At 53.9% G+C, this 19,609-nt stretch overlaps 1 protein-coding gene across 8 annotated transcripts in view; it reads right to left on the bottom strand.

Moving 5' to 3' along the window:
- The window catches only part of CACNA1E (calcium voltage-gated channel subunit alpha1 E), a 111,320-nt gene that overhangs the window by 66,343 nt on the left and 25,368 nt on the right, over positions 1–19,609 (bottom strand). For all 8 annotated transcript variants that reach the window (XM_027694868.1, XM_027694874.1, XM_027694871.1 and 5 more), the window contains exons 3-7: positions 18,990–19,095; positions 18,411–18,550; positions 7,904–8,007; positions 6,985–7,137; positions 6,685–6,866 (exon numbers count right to left, since the gene is read on the bottom strand). In XM_027694868.1, the coding sequence (XP_027550669.1) occupies positions 6,685–6,866; positions 6,985–7,137; positions 7,904–8,007; positions 18,411–18,550; positions 18,990–19,095 (685 nt within the window). The remainder of the gene's footprint in view (positions 1–6,684; positions 6,867–6,984; positions 7,138–7,903; positions 8,008–18,410; positions 18,551–18,989; positions 19,096–19,609) is intronic.

Raw genomic sequence — 19,609 nt, 5'->3', positions numbered from 1 at the left:
GCAGGGAGCAGGGTGTGGGCAGGGAGCTTTTGATAGAACATGCCTGAAAGCTGGGATCCAGCAGACACAGTTTGTTTCTTGCTGTGTCATTTCAGCACATACACACACAGAGAGGGAAAAAGGGGATTAAAAAAAAAAAAAAGGCAGGAACATTTGGCAAGCTGGCGAGGGTCTGGCTTTGCTGAGTGCAGAGAAAGAGCCGTTTTTCCTGAAGGGAGGAGAGGGGAGAGCAGGCTGGCTGCTGCACATGTGCCTGGCAGGGACGGGCTCCAGCACGGGCACCAACTGGAGCCATTTGGGGAGAAACAGCTCACTTTGTTAAGTTAGGAAGCGTTTGAACCTTCGAGGTGGAATTTGACATCTCCTCTCTTAACTCCTCTTTAATTTCACCATATTTAAAACGCTCAGCGTTTAACATTTTGGAGGAAGGAGGAGGAAGGGGCTCCGTCCTGCGGTGCCACGAGTGTGGGGGACTTTTTGGCAGCCCCTGCTCCCCCAGCACAGAGCCCATCCCGCTGCGCCCGCACGGCCGGGAGCCGCCAGGAATAGCTGCAGAGGCATTACGGGCTGTGCTCGCTGCCGAGCTGCTCAGAGCTCTGGGTGCTGATTAAATTTTCATACCTCCCCGACAGGATATTTTGTGTGCGCTGTGTTTTAATTTAAAACACATAAGAAGGGACTCCTGTTCCCTTTCCAACCGTTCCGGCTTGAGAGCCTGGCGTCCTCCCAGGGCACAGAGGGCTAAAAAGCCAAGTGGTTTCCCTCTTTTGCCATCCCTCCCACCTCCCCCGCTCCCCAGCCTCTCTCCCTCCTCCTCCTCCTTTCCCCAGAGATCATCTCTAGCCAGCGCTGCTCCTTGCTGGGAGCACTGTTATCCATCACACTCCCAGAACCCACAGTACCCAAAGGGGCAGCAGGGCAGGCTCAGCCCCCAGCTCTGGGATCACTGAGCTCCTCCCGTGCTCTGCCCATCACCATGGTGTGAGGACAGGTGCTGTTTTGGGGATCTTTGCATCACAAGCCCTCGCTGCAGAATCCCTGCAACCCTTGGCACATGGTTGGCACTGCTGCAGCTCCTGCCCTGGGACCAGGTATCCCAGGAAACAGATATCAATGTCCAGAGGAACTGCAGCAGCTCCTGGAAGCGCTGGGGCTCAGGTTTCCCAGCTCATGTCAGGTGTGAGCAAACTCCAAAAAGAGGAAAATCCTCTCTGGCGAGGTCATTGATTTTGCTGCCTCCTTGCTGCTCCATGGAAAGGCAGGCAATGTCCTCACTCTGAAAGGCAAGAGGAGGAACCCACCCGGATCTGCATGATTCTCAGTTCCCACTCACACTGTTCACACAAAGGTGCTTCAGGGAGAGCAACTGAGTGCTGAGCATCCCATGGGACAACTGTGACACCCCAGGAATTTGTGCCAACATGCAAATTTTGTACACACACACATGGAAAAATAACTGTTTTGCAACAGATTCCTCCTCTGGCCTCCTCCAGGGTCGACAAGGGCAAAGTCAAGCCCTGCTCCCCTTTTTGATCCACGTGTTCCAGCATGGCCAGTGAGATAACACACCTCCCTTTCCCAGCACCCCAAATCAGGGCTGCCTGAACAGTCCCTGTTTCAAAAAGGATGGATGTGTCACCACATTTGAAAACCAGGCTCCAGCAGATCTCAGAAGATCTTCAGTACTTAAAGGGGGCTTGTAAGGAAAATGAGGACAAATATTTTAGGAGGGCCTGTTGTGATAGGACAAGGGGTAGCAGTTTTAAATAGAAGGAGAGTCAATTTAAATTAAATATAAGGAAGAATTTTTATACAGTGAGGGTGGTGAGGTCCTGGCACAGGTTGCCCAGAGAAGCTGTGGCTGCCCCTGGATCCCTGGAAGTGTCCAAGGCCAGGTTGGACAGGGCTTGGAGCAACCTGGTCTAGTGGATGGTGTCCCTGCCCATGGCAGGAGGTTGGAACCAGATGATCTTTAAAAGGACACTTCCAACCCAAACCTCTCTGTGATTCTGTGATCTCAGGTTTGGTCCTTCACAAACAAAACCAGCCCTGTGCCCACCAGCACGAAACCTCAACTTCTGCACACAGCGAGATTCATCAAAACCCTTCTGCACCCCACTTACAGAGGAGATGCCAAACACTGGGATGTCCTCCCCTCACACCCTCCTGGCCCCAGCACCTCCAGCATGCTGTGAGCACATGGTGGTTGAGTCACATTTGCTGCAAACCCCCGTCCTTGCAGCAGCTCCTGTTTTACAGCCGCTCTTGCAGCGTCTCAGCTGCCGTCTCTGCACACACAGCTCACACTTCACACCTAACCAGCGCCTCTGCAGCCGCCTGGCTCTCTGCAGCAGCTGTTCAGCTCTGCATGGGGACACGAGACCTACAGCTCTGCCCACCACCACTGCATTTTGGTAGGTGTTTTGGAAGCTGCCAAGGACTTGGTGTTCTTTCCCCCAGCAAACATTCTCCTCCTGCTGCAAAAGCACCCAGAAGGCTCCCGACACTCAGCCCTGGCACCTCCTAAGGCTCCCTGTACAGTTTTGCCCTCATGCTTCCCTGTGGTCCCAATCCCTGGTGCCACAAGAGGAGGAGGAGTTCAAGCTGACAGCCAGATCCATGCAGGAAAACATGCAACAGGAATCATAGAATTACAGAATTGTTTAGTTTGCACAGGCCCTCTAAGATCATTCAGTCCAGCCATTAACCCAGCATGCTGTGTTCACCACTAAACCACGTCCTCAAGTGCCACATCCACATGTCTTTCAAATCCCTCCAGGGATGCAATCTAAACCTCCCTCTGGTGCAACTTGAAACCATTTCTTCTGATCCTGTCACCTGTTACCCGGCAGAGGAGCTGTACCCCCAGCTGGCTGCACCCCCCTATCAGGGAGTTGTAGAGAGTGAGAAGGTCCCCCTGAGCCTCCTTTTCTCCAGACTGAGCTGCCCCTGCCAAGCTCCCTCAGCTGGCTCCTTATCAGACTTGTGCTCCAGACCTGCTCCACGAGGGGCAGGCAGCCCTGGGTTCCCTGGCTGCATGTCTCCATGCTGGCATTGCTCCCACAGCTATAAACACCAGCTTTCTCCTCACACTTGTGTTGCCAGTTGTCCAAACACTAAATCCCAGCCAGGGGCTGTGGTGCCCAGAACTGGTGTGACTGGAGAGCACAGAGCAGTGCTCCAGGCAAAGGAGCACACGAGCCTGGCAGGGTTGTCCCCTCTCCCTGCAGAGCCCACCCATCCACAGCCCCAGCACATCCTTGCCACAAGTGTTTTTCTTCCCATCTCAGTTCCTGGCAGCGTGGGGGGAAAGGAGAGTGGCAGATCCCATCAAGCCAGCCTCCTCCTTGCTACCTGCAAGCACAGTAGCTGAGCAATTCCAAACGGGAAAGCAAATAAACAATTGGAGTGAATAAATACAGCCTCCCGAGCCGACATTCTGGAGGAAATATTGATTTCAAACTCCTGTCCAGTTTGCTTTCTGGGACCTTGGGAGCTGGGCTGGGCATCCAAAGCCACCAGCATCACCGTGTACCCGTGATGTGTCTGGCCAGTTCCATGGCACACAGTGGCAGCCCCTCACCAGCCCCGCCACTCCCAAAGCATCACCATTTAATGACAAAACTGCAACCCAGCCCCTGCCCCATGCCAGCACGGCTGCAGAGGCGGAGAAGTAGGACAGTGAGCCTCTTTGCCAGCACTATATTTCCCTCTGGTCCCTACAGAAATCAGGTTTGGTCTCAAGCCAGCCCAGGGAAGGGGCATATGCTCCAGTATAAGAAGAAAAGTAAAATATTCCTTAGCCCGTTTCAGACCACAGAGACAGCTATAAAACCAAAACTCCCCTCTAAAAGAAAACAATGTCCACCAGGCTCCCGGGGACAGGAGCTGGGAAAGCTATAACACCCCCTCAATCTGAGGCTTTTTCTTCTATTTTTAACCCATACTGTGATTTCTACCTTCATAGAGGCAAGGCTGAAGAAAAGAAGGCAAAAAGCAAACACATAGATGAAACAACACACGTGGAAAGTACCATGGGGCTGATTAGCTTTTCGTGATGCTGCCTACAAATTCTGGGAGCTACGCTCCTAGAGCCGGTAAAATTGTGGAAAAATGGATCTTAAAATCATGATACAGTTACACAGGGGAATATTATAGTAAGCAATTTCTTTGAGAGGTTGCTAAAGTGGTTTTCCTGCCATCTCCCTCTCCCCTGCAGCGTTAATCCGCAAGGACGCAGCCTCCCATTGCTTTACCCCAGTGGGAAAACAGAGTCCCCCGCCGAGCCCCCCAGACCTGGGGCATGTGCTGGGCAAGGTCCATGCTGGTTAGCAGCAGGAGCCTGCTCTGGTTTGCTGCTCCAAGTGATGAAGTTGTTGGCAGAGTACTCCTGTGTTTCCCAGCCCTCTTCCTCCATCCCCCCAGGGACTACATCTCCCCACGGGCCTCTCTCATTTTTTATTAAAAAAAAAAAAAAAAAAAGGCAGAAATCCATTTTTCTTTCTCCAAGCAGCAAAAGGACAGAGCACCCATAACCTCTGCACTCTGAGAGACAGCCCGTGTCCCTGGGGAGGGCAGGAGGTGCCGCCCAGTAGTGCCAGGAACACCATCCCTTGCCACCCCCCAAAGTGAATCAGCAGCATTTTACCATACCAAGGCCCAAATTCTCATTCAATTATAAGCCAAGGAAGGTCCCTAATCTTTTCCATTATAGGTTAGTAATAGCTGGTTCTTTGCAGAGGAGCGGGAAAGGGAGGCACCTTATTTATGGTCCCGGCCATCGGGAACACGGTGACAGAGCACGTTTGCCCGGCATTGCAACTGGTGCCGGGAAGGTTACTTGGATACCAGGGCTGTGGTTGCCCCAGGGGCTCCAGAGAGACCTCAGTTTATCAGCTGTGGTGGTAAACAGGGGGATTCTGTAGGGTGGGTCCTGTGGAGCATAGTTTTCAGTGCTCCCAGCAGCACCTCCCATCCTTACCCTCCAGTAAGACCCAGCTGATGAATCAGCAAATCTCAGACACTGAACTAATCAGTTCCAGCCTTCCCAGCAAGGACACCCCAAGCAACAGGAGACCAGACTTACTCAAACAAACCCTTGAAGTCGATCAGACCATAAACTGCCTGTCTGTGTAGTTCACCATCTCCTCACACACCGCCACTGGGGCTCCAGCACAGGGAGCGCTGCTGCTAATTGCTGCGGGCACCAAAGGATGAGAAGGAGGAGACATGGGGAGCTCTGATAGAAGCAGTTTTACAGAGAGACAGTCATTAACACAAGAACAAGGTGCAGGGAAGGTTGCTGGCACCAGCCACAGGCAGGCACGGGCTGCGTATGGCAGAGGGAGGAGGCAGCAGCTGCCCAGGGCACTGGAAAATCACCTTCCCTGCTCCACTCAATTATGCCTGGGCAATAGGTGCTGTAGTTAAGTCTCTAATCCCATTGACACACCAGAAGCAGACAAGAAATCGACTTTTTTCGGTCTGAACACTCAGGTGGTTCAATCCTGCTTAATTCCCCCGCTGAAGCAGCGGGATTCTGACACCGCCATCTCCTTTAGGAAGAAGAAAACCAAATCCTCATGGTAAGGTCAAGCCTTTGCCATGAACTCTCTCCTTCCTACTCCAGTCTAGGTTTCACAATCCATCTGTCCACACGCACCATCCTGCACCCCCAGAAGTACCCTGGGATGGACTGAGTGGGAGGAAGGGACCCAACACCGGCAGCCTGGTACCTTGGCCTACCTTGGGGTTAAAAAGCAGCCTTTCCATCAATGACAGAGCCACCACTGAGCCACGTTTCCCCATCACATGCCATCCAATTTGCCTCCCGCAGAGCAATGCCACTCTACAAAACTCCGGGCGTTATGGGAACCAGGGTATAAAAACATTCCCGGTGCAATGACGCCAAAATTGATGCTGAAATTAGGCTGGGAACAGAACAGGCACGGTTGCTTCAAGCCCACAAACTCAAACATACTTATATGGCCAGTCGCCCACAACGATGCCGCACTTTGTGATCGCCTGCAGCTTTTTTTCCTGCTTCCAGCTTCGCCCTCAGGTCGCTCTCTGGGCACCCCAAGAGTTTGGCCATCGGCAACTTCAAGCAGCTGCAAACCACAGGAACCCAGCCCAGACATTCCCTGCTCCACCAGCACAAATATCAAAGATTCCAGTTCCCTGTTGGACACTGAAATGCCCTGGACTCCCCAGGGCAGGGGGTCCAAGCCTAGCTCCAGGGCTTTCCCAGGCCACCATGGGGATGCAGGCACATCTGCTGCCTGGTGTACAGGGAGAGCACATATGCAGTGCCCAGAAAACATGTCCCCTCTCATGGAGTTGCCCTGGGGAGCACAGGAGGAGGAGGATGGAAGGAAGGATGCCTCCCCAGGGACAGCCCTCAAGCAGGAGGATTGTTGCAGCCCAAGCTCACAAGGTTTTGCTCTCTGCAATGGGCAGCACTACCCAGAGTTGGGGACTAAGCCCTTAGAGCTCCCTTCGTCTGGAGGAACGTAACACATGCCTCTATCCACCATCTCCTGCCCAAATGGGAAGGACCAACTCCATTCCCATCACAAAGGAAACTCAGGATCTTAGAAGTTTCCAGCACACAGAAATACTGCCTCCAGCTCCCTCACCCCCATGCCCATCTGCCCAAAAAAACCCCAGAGCAACTCTACTCACATTGTACAGGACTGTGGTCCACCCTTCCATGGTGATGCACTGGAAGACGGTCAACACAGCAAAGAGGATGTTGTCGAACTGCGTGATCCCGTCGTTGGGACCGATCCACTCCCGGCATTCGTAGCCTGGGGGGCAACCCTGCACCCCACATGGATGGGGAGGGTCCAGCTCCTCTAGTTCACCTGAGAGCACACAGAGAGGAGGCAAAGGAGGCAGAGGTAAGGAAGAGGTAGGAGACAGCTCTTCCCAGCTTTTTACCACCCAAAGGATGCAAAGTGGGTGCAGAGCCCTTCTCCTCACCTGAATTGTTTGTGTAGCAGGCTCGGTGCAGCTTCCCGCTGTAGAACTCCAGGCCAATGATGGCAAACATGAGGATAGCAAAAAAGAGCAGCAAGCCAATCTGGAGAAGAGGCACCATGGCCTTCATGATGGATTTCAAGACAATCTGCAAGCCTGGGAGAGGAAAGAAAGGGCACAGCTCAAAACACTGATCCAAACCCCCTACCTGAAGCACGTCTGGGTCACATTTGGCAAGAGGAGGACGGTGAGCAGAGAGGAAGGACAGTCATCCTCAGAGAGATGCAAGAAGCCAGCAGAGCCTGGAGGATCCCTTTGGGCAGGAGAACCATGGACAAAAGTACCATCCCAAGAGAAGGAGGGCTAGGTCACAGAGGAAGGCTCCAGGAGGGGCTGTTTCTGGAGCTGGTCCCCACTCCAGTGTCCTAGCTGTCCTTGTCCCACCTGAACTTGGTGGGACATGACTAGTGCAGCTCCATCCCCCTCACTGCCCACAAGGCACAGATCCAGCACACTGCCCTGCTGGTGCCCAGGGCAGGAGGGATGGGAAGACTGGAGCCAGCAGTAGCCTAGTTTCTTTATTTATCCCCATGCCAACAGATGAAATTTTGCAATTAAAAAAAAAAACAAAGAAAAAAAAAATCTCCCCTGAATAAACCCCAGTCCTGAAAGGATCCACCCACTGCCTTCTGGCCAGGGAAGCAGAGTTGCCAGCAGGCTCCACCAAGCCCAGCCTTGTGCCAGTACAGGGAGGGCTGGGCAGGGGGCAATGCCACCCGGGGACACCAAATGCTGCCACCCTAGAGTTCCCACTACATCAGGAGGTTTGTCCCCTCTTCCTTGATTTCACCCCTCTCCCTCTGAAGGACATCAGGGACAGATGCAGACACCCTGAGAGGAGGACCAGGAGCATCCAACTTACTGGGAATGCCCGAGACGAGCTTCAGAGGCCTGAGCACGCGCACGGCCCGCAGCGTCCGCAGGTCCACGTGGGTGTTGAAGTGTGTCCCAGCGGTGGCAAGGATGCTGCAGGCAGACAGGGAGAGAGCAGAGTTATCCCAGGCAACGCCCTCGGCCACCTCAGTGCCAAAAGCCATGTTCTCGTGCCAGGCTGGGGGAAGACACAGGGAAGACCGTGCCCCCGGGCAGGTACAGAGATTCAACACCCCCCAAAGGCCCGCATGTCAGTCAGCCCCATTTGATGCTGGCACCAAAGCTCATGGGCCACTGTGATCAGCCAAAGTGACCCAGGGGCCCCCTCAGCCCCAGCAGTCGCCCACTGATGCCCCCCCACGTGCCAGGATGGCTGGGGGCAGCCCCACATCACCCGTGCCGTGCAATTGCACTCTGGGGTCTCGACACCGCCGACATCGTGCTCGTCCTGGCTGCGAGGGATTAACCTTCCTTCCAGGCAGGTGGCACGTGGAGCAGAGATGGTGCCCTAGAAATGTGGGTCACTCCCCTGATGGTCAACCATGTTCCCCTGGCAGCACCTCCAGCCATTAGCTGCTCTGGCTTTTTCCACACATGGAGCTTCCTTAGAGTCCCACCTCTGGGATTGCCGAGAAGGAGCCGAGAACCTCACATACATTCAAAAATCTATAGTAATGAAAGTTTGATGACCTTGGAAGGCAACCTGCAAGCACAGGAAGAACTCCAGAGATTTTCTTTTAAAACAAAAAGATTTTTTTCAAGCCCATCTCCAGAAAACAAATTGGGGCAGGAGGGGGCTGGTACATACTGAGTCCGGCAGCGGAAACACTCAGGGCTCCTGTACCTGCTCTTGGAACAGGGAAGCTGTGCCTTAGGGATGCTGGCAGAACCCTCTCCCATCCAGGCTTGGTCTCCAGGTGCTGGGTGAGGAGGAGGAGGAGGGAAGATGCAGTAGAGCAGCAGGACATGGGAGAGGAGGGGATGGGGAGGAGAACGGGACAGAGGGAGGCAGCAACCTCCGGGTTGTTTGCAGCAATCCAAAAACCGAGGGAAATTGGGTCATTGTTCCACTAATTCATCTAATTACAGGCCAGAGCAGCTCTCTGGCGCGCTGAGCAATTAGCACTCTTTCTCTCCCCTTCTCCCCGAGGTACGGCAGGTACCAACCTGTCCCTCCAGAAAGGCGGCTGGGTTTCCTAGGATACCCTGGCAGCAGAAATGCTCTCACATCTGCAAACCAGGTTGTTTCAGCTCCTTTTTGCGGTCTCGTCTTCCTCCCTGCCCCAGCACAAGGGGTCAGCTGCAAAGCCTGGCCCCAGCAGCAGCTGGGATGCATCACCCACAACTCCCTGTGTATCACACTGCTTATCCCACACATATACAGGGATCTTTTACCCTTCATGGCACTTTCCCTTTCCCCTGAGCCCTTTCAACACAATCTCCCTGCCCCAGCCCATGACCAGCCCCCCCTACCCACAGGGCTGACGAGAGAGCAGAAAAGGGACTTAATTAAGTCAGAAGCACCCAGGGGGCTGGGGAGAGCTGCACTGTTAAATTGGTTGTAAGATCAAAATCAATAAGTATGATAAAGCACGGCCACTCAGCAGCATGAGGGAGAGAGAAGAGCACTGGCACTTTTATCCCTTTCACACAACCTGCCAGGGAGAGCAGGGTAACCCAGCACTCCTCAAAATGCCAGCATAGAGGACACACTGTGCCAACATCATGCTGGAGACCTCGAGACCCTTCTTCAGCTTTTGCTCCCCACATCCCAACACCTGGTGTGCCACCAAACCACCCAAAGGGGCCTGTGCAGCCCCTGCTCTGACTCCAGTCAGGACTGAGCATCTCCAGGAGGCCAGGGATGCTCCTGGGCTGGACACAGGCCCCAGCCCTTCTCCCGAGGGCTTGCCAGTGCAAGCCCAGCTGGAAGGCTCCTGGTAGTAGAGCAGGATGGGGATCGACAGCTCTCTCCTCTCACCACAGATCAGTGCAAGCCGTGGTCCTACCTGGTCGGATGGAGTGATGGAAGTGGAGCCATCACCTCTCCCAGCCCCACCAGCACACATCCCCTCCCGAGGGCCAGAGCAGCACCTGGGAGCGCCCTGGCTGCAAAGTCCTCCGCTAACCCAGATTTGTTTGAAGGGCTCCGGAGCCATCGCACTCCAGGCAAAGTTCAGGCGATTCCAGGGCACTACTTCCCAGCGCTCTAAATTAGCTGCTAAGAATGGGACTCCTCTGTGGCAAGGTGACATGCTCCTTGTCCTCGCTGGGGGACAAGGGACATCACGAGCTGTTTCGGAAGGAGGTTTGGACAGATCACCAGAGCAAGGCGGTTGCACTCAGACCTGTCTCCTGACCGATGACAAAAGCAGGACCCAGCACTATGAAATAGGTGCCTGCACATCCTTCTGCAGACACAGCCACGGCTCACAATGACAGCGGGGCACTGGGAGCACACTGGGAGCACACACTGCTGGAGCTGCTCCCAGCAAACCCCTCCATCCCAGAGCCTCCCAGCAGGGTCTGACCAGCCCTGGCACCACCTTTACACCTATTAAAGAAGCTGGAAAAAGCTAATCAAGCTCCCAGGCACACGAGCCTGGCTGCTGACTGCTTTTCCCAAGCCCTTCCATGGCTCTAAGTAACAGACACAACCTCTCCCCAATAACCAGGCTTTGCTGGTACAAACAGACACCACCATCACATCACTGCTAATAATAAATACAACATTCAGAACACACCTTGCTGCTTCAGACTTCAGCATTGCACCTGTCAATTGCTTATTAACCCTCTAATAACGCCTACTGTTAATTTTTTTTTAAACCATATCACCCAATTAAGGTTTCTTATAGTTTCTGAGGATGCACAGCCCAGAGATGGGATCGGGCTGTGACAGACCTTTATGCTGATACAGGGTGGCAGCTCCGGTAGAACAATTTAAACCCTTTTTGATCACTTACAATATCCACGTCTGATGTGCTAATAATTATTCTTTATTTTTAGGCAAGGACCCAAACTAAAATTACATCTCACCATCCAAGTTATTTGAAAAAAGCTGCCAGATTTAGGCTAAAAAAATCCCAATGATCTCATACTTTTCATCATATGTACTGGAGGAAAAAAAGAAGGGGAGAAAAAAAAAAGTGAAGGCGTTTTTATAGGTCACCCAGGCAAAGGGGTTAGTTTTACTTCTTCGGAGAAAAGGGGGAAGAGAGACTTCAGGTGGAGAAAAGAGCAGAGAGGAGCTTTTGGAAGGATGCAAATGAGAGAGGAGGCAGGATGGGAAATATATGCTAATCCCCCCCAAAGTATAATTGAATAGTGAGCAATCATCGGCAGACAAAAACACGCTTTCAGGGGAGGAAAAAAAATAATAATCCGATGCTTTGTGTTTGCAAGCAGGATGATTATTTTATTTTATTTATTTTCGAGGCTCCCGCTGGGGCTGACACACCTGCAGGCTTCGGGGCCGGCTGCCGGCACAGCCACGCTCAGCCCTCGGCGCCACTCCAGCTCCCAGCAGCTGAGCAGAACACACGCCCTCGCCTCCAGCAGAAGACCTGCACCTATGGATTTCTTCACCCAGGGGTGCAAAAAAAGGCAAAAAGAAAGAATACTCGTGTTTTAAATGACTCCCTGGTCTTCAGGACTGCGCAGAATAAACTACGAGTGAAGCTCGACGACCCTGCCTACACAAAGTCATCACTGAAGTCAGGCACTGTCCCACAGTACAGCACCCATTGTGCCTCCTCTGCCTGTGCCAGGGGATGTTCACTGCTGGGCTCCCATCCCCATCAGCCCAGCACAGCCCACCAGCAGGCCTCAGGTATAGCACACACAGCTCAGGGCATGCTGAAAAGGGCTTCACACCGGGGACCCCAAGCAAAGGCTGAACACCCAAATGATCAGACTGACCCTCAATTCATCCTCCCACCCCAAACTGAGTATCCCTCAACCATTTCCCTCAGGGACCACTGCTGAGGCATGCACAGACAAGCTGTCCCAGCAAAGGGTGTGCAGGGTGGAGAAGGGGATCGGTTGAGACAGACTAATCTCAGCCCAAAATCTGGGGCAGGGAGGGTGCTGGCTGGCTGGCTGACGTGCAAATTAATATTTATAATTAAGTGGAAAGGCCCCTGAAGGCTTGCACTGCCACCTGACTCTACAGGGGAGACTACTTCATAATTAATACACTGGTCAAACAGCTCACGGAAAGTAAGTTACCTGATGAATTTACCCCATTCTTGCCCTGTTCTGAGGGTGAACCAATCCCTCCCCTCTCTGCAGACAGCACCATACATAGCAGGATGTTCTCAACACTCTTGGGTCCAAATCTAGCTCGAGGCAGGGCCAGTGGGATCAGGTCACCCACCCTGAGGATGCTCCAGCAGAGTGCAGTGACTCTGCTTTGGGGATACCAAGGGATAGGGATACCAGGGGACAAGGATATCAGGTCCAAGTCCTGCCCTCAGCACAGTTCAGAGCAACATCAAAGCCTCCATCACCTCAGCCTGCTCTTTCTAGGTTTCAGGGCCATGACACAAGTGGATTGCCCTGGTGCAAAGCTGCTGCTCCCACCCTTCCCAGCAGCTTTGAGGGCCCTGAACTGGACACCAGCAACTCCCTGCAAGGTGTGACGAGGCTGAATGACAAAATCTGCCTTCACCAGCCTTTGATGAGGGGGATGAAATAATTCCTCAAGGCCACCTCTCCCTGGAACAGCCCCCAGGATTTGGTGCATGAGGGAGTATTCTGCTCTGGACCCTGAGAGCTGCCTCCCTCCTGCCTCTGGTCCCTGCTTCTTGGCAGGTACAGGATTTGGCAGGGAGAGATGATGCTGGTAAAACTGCATTTGCACACACAGGACGTGGTGGAAACTTAAAGTCATTGACAGGAGGCAGGAGAGCCCATCCTGCAAGAGAAATATAGTACAGAGAAGCGTGTACCACAGCAGGACCTGTCTGAACTCATGCCAAAGGAGGGGTCCAAGATCCCAGGGACATGTACCTGGGTGATCCCAACTCCCCACATGAGGATGTGGGGGAAATAACCCACTGTCCTTTCCCTCAAGCCAGGCTTCTACCCTCCAACTCGACTCCCAGAGCGAGGTCCATGGCAGCACAAAGAAACAGGGACTTTTGCCCAAGGCTTTATCCCCACAGGAAGAACAGGAGCTTCACCTCAGACCAGGATGTCCGGGTGCAGAAGGGGATCACACAGGGTAGAGGGGTGCCTGTGAGGGGAGGCAATGCCCCCGGGGACCAGCAGCCACGTGGGAGGGACTGACTCACTCTGCGGCTGCAGGAAACCAACCGCCGGGGAAGAGGAGCCGGGAAGGATGGAGCACAGCACGTGAGCGGCACGCGGGACGGATCCTGCGCTGGGGGAAGGCAGGATGCCTGTCCCCCCAAAGCCAGAGCCATAGTTGTGCCTGCCCAGGGGTCCCCCCACTAACCATCTCCAGCAGTGTGAAGCCTTTTCCCTCATCACCCACCCTTTCCCCCTCAGCGAGCCGGGGAAACGGTGCAGCCCTTTGTACGAGGTGCCGATGTCGGGCACGTCCCACCGCCGTGGCATATGGCACATGAAACATTCACAAAGCTGGGAAATCAATTATTCATCCAAATGAAAGACAAAACACCTTACTAATTGTCCTGGAAGGAAAGAGCTGGGAAAGGGGTGGGAGATGGGGCAGGCACCATTCACGAAAGGAAACAAAGTAAAGAGAAGAAAAAAAAGTCCTGTCTGGTGTGACCAAAGCATTGTTCAGCTTTTGGACCCAGAGTTGTCTCTTTACTACAGGACAACACTCCTTGCAATGGTTGAGGCTCCAGCAGGATAACCATGTCGGGATACTGCACTGGTACTCTGATTTAGTGCTTCTTCTCCAAGCCTCATATCCACTCCCTCAAGCTTCCTTGCCTAGAATTGCACTATATTCCCTTGGTTAGGAAAACATATGTGTGGGTGCTGGGGGAAGAGCCTGTTCCTAGCCCAGGAGTGGCAAGTTTGTGCTCTCACAAATGCTTGGTGTGCCAGGCACACTGCTGGGGGCCAGCACCCCAAACCATGAGAGGATGCAGCACATGAATATTCCCAGACAGAGCTGCCGCCAGCCCCTGTTCCCCCTCCAACTCTGGAACTCCGAGATCAAGAAGACCACCCAAACACACAGAACTTGCACAAGGTGCACTAAATACCAGGAAGCAAAGCATCCCTGCCTCTGCCATGGGGGAGATCAGGAGGAAGTGTGAAAAGGAACTTTCCAGGACAGTCATACCAAAATCTAGGTAGCACCACAAGGAGCAAAAATGCCCTCCTTATCCCTGGGCTCACATTGCAGCCCTGCAGCGTGGCAGGAAGCAACCTCCTCAGAAACGCTCTGCCCTGCTTCACACCAGTCCCAGCAGGAAATCAGGGCACAGGTATGTGCAGGATTTCCCTGGCAGGTCAGAGGGAGGGGCCTGGCTCACGGCTGCCACTTGGCTTTGCAGGGAGAGGACACTGGTCTCTGGGACAGGACTTGGGAGAGCCAAGCTTTCCTCCTCCAGCACAGGCTGGTGCCCATCCGGTTGGCTCCGGGCTTGCTAAGGGCATGGCAAGCAGCACCAGCAATCTTTCAGTTCTGCCTTTCCTTGGCCACGCTCCACCCCACAAAATCCTTTAATGGAAACCACCGTGCCCAAGGGCTTCACAAAAGGCACCCAGGTGTAGCAGCTGTTATTAAATCCTCTGAAAAACACTGACACCAGCTCTTCCTTTTAGTGACCCCAGTGTATTTATTCTGGTTTTACAGCAGCTGCTTCCCCGGCTCCCGAGCAGCACAACTTCACAAGGGCCCTTTGATTCCCATTTTGCTTTTTCCCCCCATTGTTAGCAGTGTTCCCCCACTCCTTCACCACTCACATGTTATTGTATTACTGCTATAAAAAAAGCCAATGGTGAGATGATGCTCAGGCACTGGAGTGTGTGAAGCACACACCCACCTGGATATTTGCAGAGGGAGTTTAACCCTTCTTATTCCATGAGCACCTTCAAATACAGTGTAGCACAAAAGCAGGCAACTGCAGGGTCCTTGTTCTCTCTTCCTAATGGCACCCAGGGAGCAGAGAGCTAATGCTCCAGTTCCTGATGGCTGAAGCTCCTTCAACCTCACCCTCTCAGGACCACCAATTAAGAGGTCACCAACCTCCCACTGCCCTTTCTGACCCATTTTATCCTTTTTTGGTCCTGGTCACACTGCATTAAGTGGGTCACAAGTCCAGCTTCAGCACCTGGCCAGCTCTGGTCCATGCACAGGCAAGGTGAGCATCCCCAGTCCCCAGGGGAAACACAGATGTTCCCCACCCTGGCTCTGCCTCAGAACGAGTAAAGGTATTTTATGCACACTTTCAGACAAAATTATTTTTAGCTGGAGGAGAACAGGCTGTTTTTTCAGGCAGCAATGAAGATTTGGAAACCACAGGTTATAAACAGAGAAAGGTTTACAAATGTGACTATTAGTTCCCCGGTGGAAGCTTTAGCATCAGGGAGCTTTAGGTGGGCGTTGATTTCCACTGAGATGAAAAAAACTGGATTTATTGACACAAGAAGCAAACACAGGTTGAACCCTAGTCAGTGCCATCCATTCCTGCAGAGGGTCCCAGGAGGCTGCTCACAGGAGAAGTCCCTCATTAGGCTAATTTACACCAGGGAGAGCATGCAGAAAATCCCACTTCTCACGGAAATCCTAATGTGGTGTCTGGGACCATGATGCCACCTGCATTAAGGACCTCTCCCATCAGATATATGGCAAAAAATAAGTCCAGAAAGGAAGAGTAATATCCTGCATCACACTTGGAGGGACAAGGGCCAGAGAGCATGATGCTGGGTCCCTCTGGTATGGATCCTGGGGTGGTTTCTGCTCACACAGATATCCTCTCTGGTCCATCAGCCTCCCAAATGGGTCAGCACATCCCAAGGCAAGCGCTACCCTACACCTTTGATGCTCACAACATCCCCTCCACCACACCACTGCCTCTTGGTAAGTGACAAAGAGATCCCCAAGAAGTACTTCCCACAAATCTCTGTCCAGACACTCGCATATTCATCAAGTGGAAAGTTTTAGTCCGCAGAGACGATCCCGAACCCGCCGGTCGCCCGCACACGTCCCCCGTGCAGGCTTCACCACCCGCCTTACGCAACCGACACAGAACGAACCGCCAAGTGCAAATCTTCTCCCACAAGCTGTTTGCAAGTCATTTGCCAGCCAAGGATTATTTGCTGCAGAAATTTGCCAATAATTCAGCAGATCAAACAGGCAAGAGTTTCTTGCAAGGGAGGCGCAACCATGGCACCAAGGAACAGCAGCTTTGTCGGCACCACACAGCAAAAGCAGGAGCCCAATGTGAACAGCACAGAGGAGCCCAATGACCTGGTCCAGCTGATCCCAGTGACCCCATCCTCCCCAAAACCAGTCCACAATGAAAATCTGTGTGTTGCCTCCTCCACCCATCACAGAACAGATTTTGCCCCTAAAGGTCAGTGAGGTCATGTCAGCAGGCACCAGCGCTGACGGAATGAAGCCAGCAGGTAACCAGGGGTTTCTTGGGAAGGGTTTCCATTCCACTGGAGGCAACATCAGGACACAAGGCAGGTGATGGTGGTGAAGCAGATGCTGGAGGGCTCTGCCCCACAACCAGCAGTGCCAGGGGGACCCAGGTACCTCCTATCAGGGCAGCTGACACGGAGCTCACAGCCCTTCATGGACAATTGATTCCCTGGCACGGGGCCCGGCCCGGCGCGGCACTGAAAGGAGCTGGCGAGGCTTTTGCGAGTAATTGCCGAGCGCTGACTCAGCACCGGCTCGGTTACAGTCAGCTCGCCCCGAGCCGCGGGGAGGGCGGGGACGGGTCCACAGCAAACCCCCCCTCCCAGCCCAGTGCTTCCCCTTGGCCCACGCCCCAAAGGATGCCCAAAGGGCATTTCCCATCCACCCGCCCGCTTCCTGCACTGCAGTTGCACGGTGAGGCTGAGAGCCCCTCTTGTTGCTACCAGGGGTGACACGTGTCCCATGCTGTCCCCAGAAGTGTGACCAGGGATTTGAGCAACTTTTCCCAGTCCAGGAGCCACAGAGTCCTCCCCAGGAGTCATTTGGCAGATGCAGGAGAGCAGCAGTTTCCTGTGCCACGGCTGCACCGTCCGCAGGGAGCCGGTTTGCTGCCCCCACCAGAGGCATCACCCCACCACCAGCACACCCTGCCTTCTCAGGCAGACATGGTCCCACACCCCAGCGAGGCCATCCAGGTCCCGATTGGACAAAGGGAGTCAAAACGTCCCAGACCACGTTCTCCTCAAGACTCCTCTCAAGCACAGTCTCAACCTGCACCTCTCCACCACGGACAAGCAGCACCCACCACCACACCCCTGGCAGCACCAGGCTCAGCATCCCAATTTCCTCCTCTGAACACCCAAAGGAGATCACATCCCACGTGGTGCCACCACCTTGCAAGCCAAGAGACAGGACTGTGCAGCAAACAGCTCTGTGGAGACTCCAGGCATCTCACCTGGCTCCTGTGCCTCAGTTTCCCCCACAACCCTGCCACTGCTCTGCATCCAGCAAAGCCCACAAAGTGCTCAGAGACCCACACAAACCATCTGTTTGTACACATCAAACCAGCTCCTCTGAACGTGACGTTTCTGTCAGCACACAGAAAGAAATAGGCACAACCCCGGCACCGCTTCCCTTGGTGGCTGCAGGCACACACCTGCCCTCCACACAGCGAGGGGAGTCACCCCGGGAGGCTTTTGCTCAAGCCATTGCCACTGTCAGCTAACACAAGCCCAAATGCCCCTGCTCATTCCTGTCACCAGCACAGCCCATCACACTGCAAGCAGGACTCAAATCTGGACCACGTCCCTGGCAGGTGACACCACCAGTGACACACAAGCAGCACCCGTGAAGCTCTGTGTGCTACCACCCCCAGCATCACTGCTGCACGCTGGCATGCTGAGCAGGCATCACCTGGGAACGTGACCCCACCCAGACCTCGTTCCCAAGCCCCCAGCATCAGGCCAACCCTAGAAAGTGCTTCAGAAGGCAAAAGGACAAGAGATTTTCCTCCTCCCCATGCAGTGTCTGAACAAAACCTCTCCCAGAACACATCCAGTTGCTTATCAGGCCATTCTCCTCGTCTTCACCTCACCCCGTGCCCAGATGGGTCACAGATGTCAGGACACCAATTGAGGAAAGCGAGACATGGTGCCCTCAGAGCCAGCCATCCCAGCCTGCTGGGGACCCTTGTCCCACCCTTAGCTGCCCACACAGCAAATCCAACACAGGAGCCTCCAGCACGAAGAACCATCCTCCCCTTCCTCCCAGTTGGGATGAAGAACCACCACAAACAACAGCAAACCAGGGCCTTGCCCTGGACATCCTGCAGCTCATGTCCCCACCAGGACGAGCCCCCATGCCCAGCTGCCCAACCAATCCCCCCCAGCCCCACCCCACTCACCCACTGAGGACCACGATGAAGTCCATGACATTCCAGCCGTTGCGCAGGTACGAGCCCTTGTGGAAAACGAACCCCAGAGCCACGATTTTAATCCCAGCCTCAAAGCAGAATATCCCAATGAAGTAAGGCTCCGTCTTCTCCTGCCAGAGGGAAGTCAGTGATGCAGTGAGAGGGGGGGACTGAGCAAACACAGCACCAGGCATTTCACATTGGCCCAACTCATGTTCCATCCCACTTTCCCCAGCCCCATCCTCTCCTTTGGGAGCTTTTCCAGCCCTTCCTCAGCCACATCAACCTTGGGGAAAAAAGATGGTGGCTATAAGTCACCCAAGGTTGCCCAGTCCTTCCCTACCCCACTTTCTGAGGGGCTTAAGCCTTCCTGAACCCTCTCCATAGAGGAGGAATATGTTACAGCAGCCCCAGAAAGGCTAGAGGAGCTGGTCTCAGAGGAAACTTCCTGCCCTACCACCCTGAAACCAGAAGCCTGGCAGGATTGAATATCTCCCCTTAGCTGATGCCTCTGCTCACCCACCAGCCCACCCGATGCAGGGCAGAGAGGGATGGACACAGGGTACTTACTAATCTCCTTGACATGGGTGTCTTGTCATCCTCAGGGAGGTGCTGCTCGAGGGCCAGCACGATGCAGTTGGCAATGATGGTCGCCAGGATCATGTACTCAAAGGGAGTGGAGGGGAGTTAAGGAACAGAGAAGAGGTGGATGACATTCCCAACCCGCCAGCCCTCCCTGCATTTCACCTGCTCGTTAGACACCACCACCACTTTCCCCACTGGAACACGCACACAACACAGCCTGGCTTTCACCTCCTGCTGCTCCCAGGCAGGTGGTTGAAGCACACCTTGGTGTTGTTTGGAAATGGGAGGGGTGACAAGGGAACTGAGAGCCCCCAAGACCTTCCTCGCCTCATCACCTCCCTCCCAAGCTCACATGTCATTAACCAAAAGCCTTTGCTGGGCTGGGAACTCCCTTGGGAGAGAGATGGTGCTTGTGGTGGTAGCACAGAAGATGGGCACAAGTCTGAAGGGGGACAGCCAGGCTCTGATCAGGTTGGGCTTTGTCTGGAAGAGGGTTTGCCATGGTCTCTGGCAGCGTTAGGGAGGCTCTCCCTGGCATGATACATTGCTGGCCAGGGCTGCTTTCCTTCTCTTTTCATCACAAAGCGACAGGAGATGGGGCTCAG

This window comes from Neopelma chrysocephalum, unplaced genomic scaffold (assembly GCF_003984885.1).
Source record: "Neopelma chrysocephalum unplaced genomic scaffold, ASM398488v2 Primary Assembly neopelma1_98, whole genome shotgun sequence".
Lineage (NCBI taxonomy): Eukaryota > Metazoa > Chordata > Aves > Passeriformes > Pipridae > Neopelma > Neopelma chrysocephalum.
Note: the sequence above shows the minus strand (reverse complement) of the source record. Positions and strands in the feature narration are given on the sequence as shown.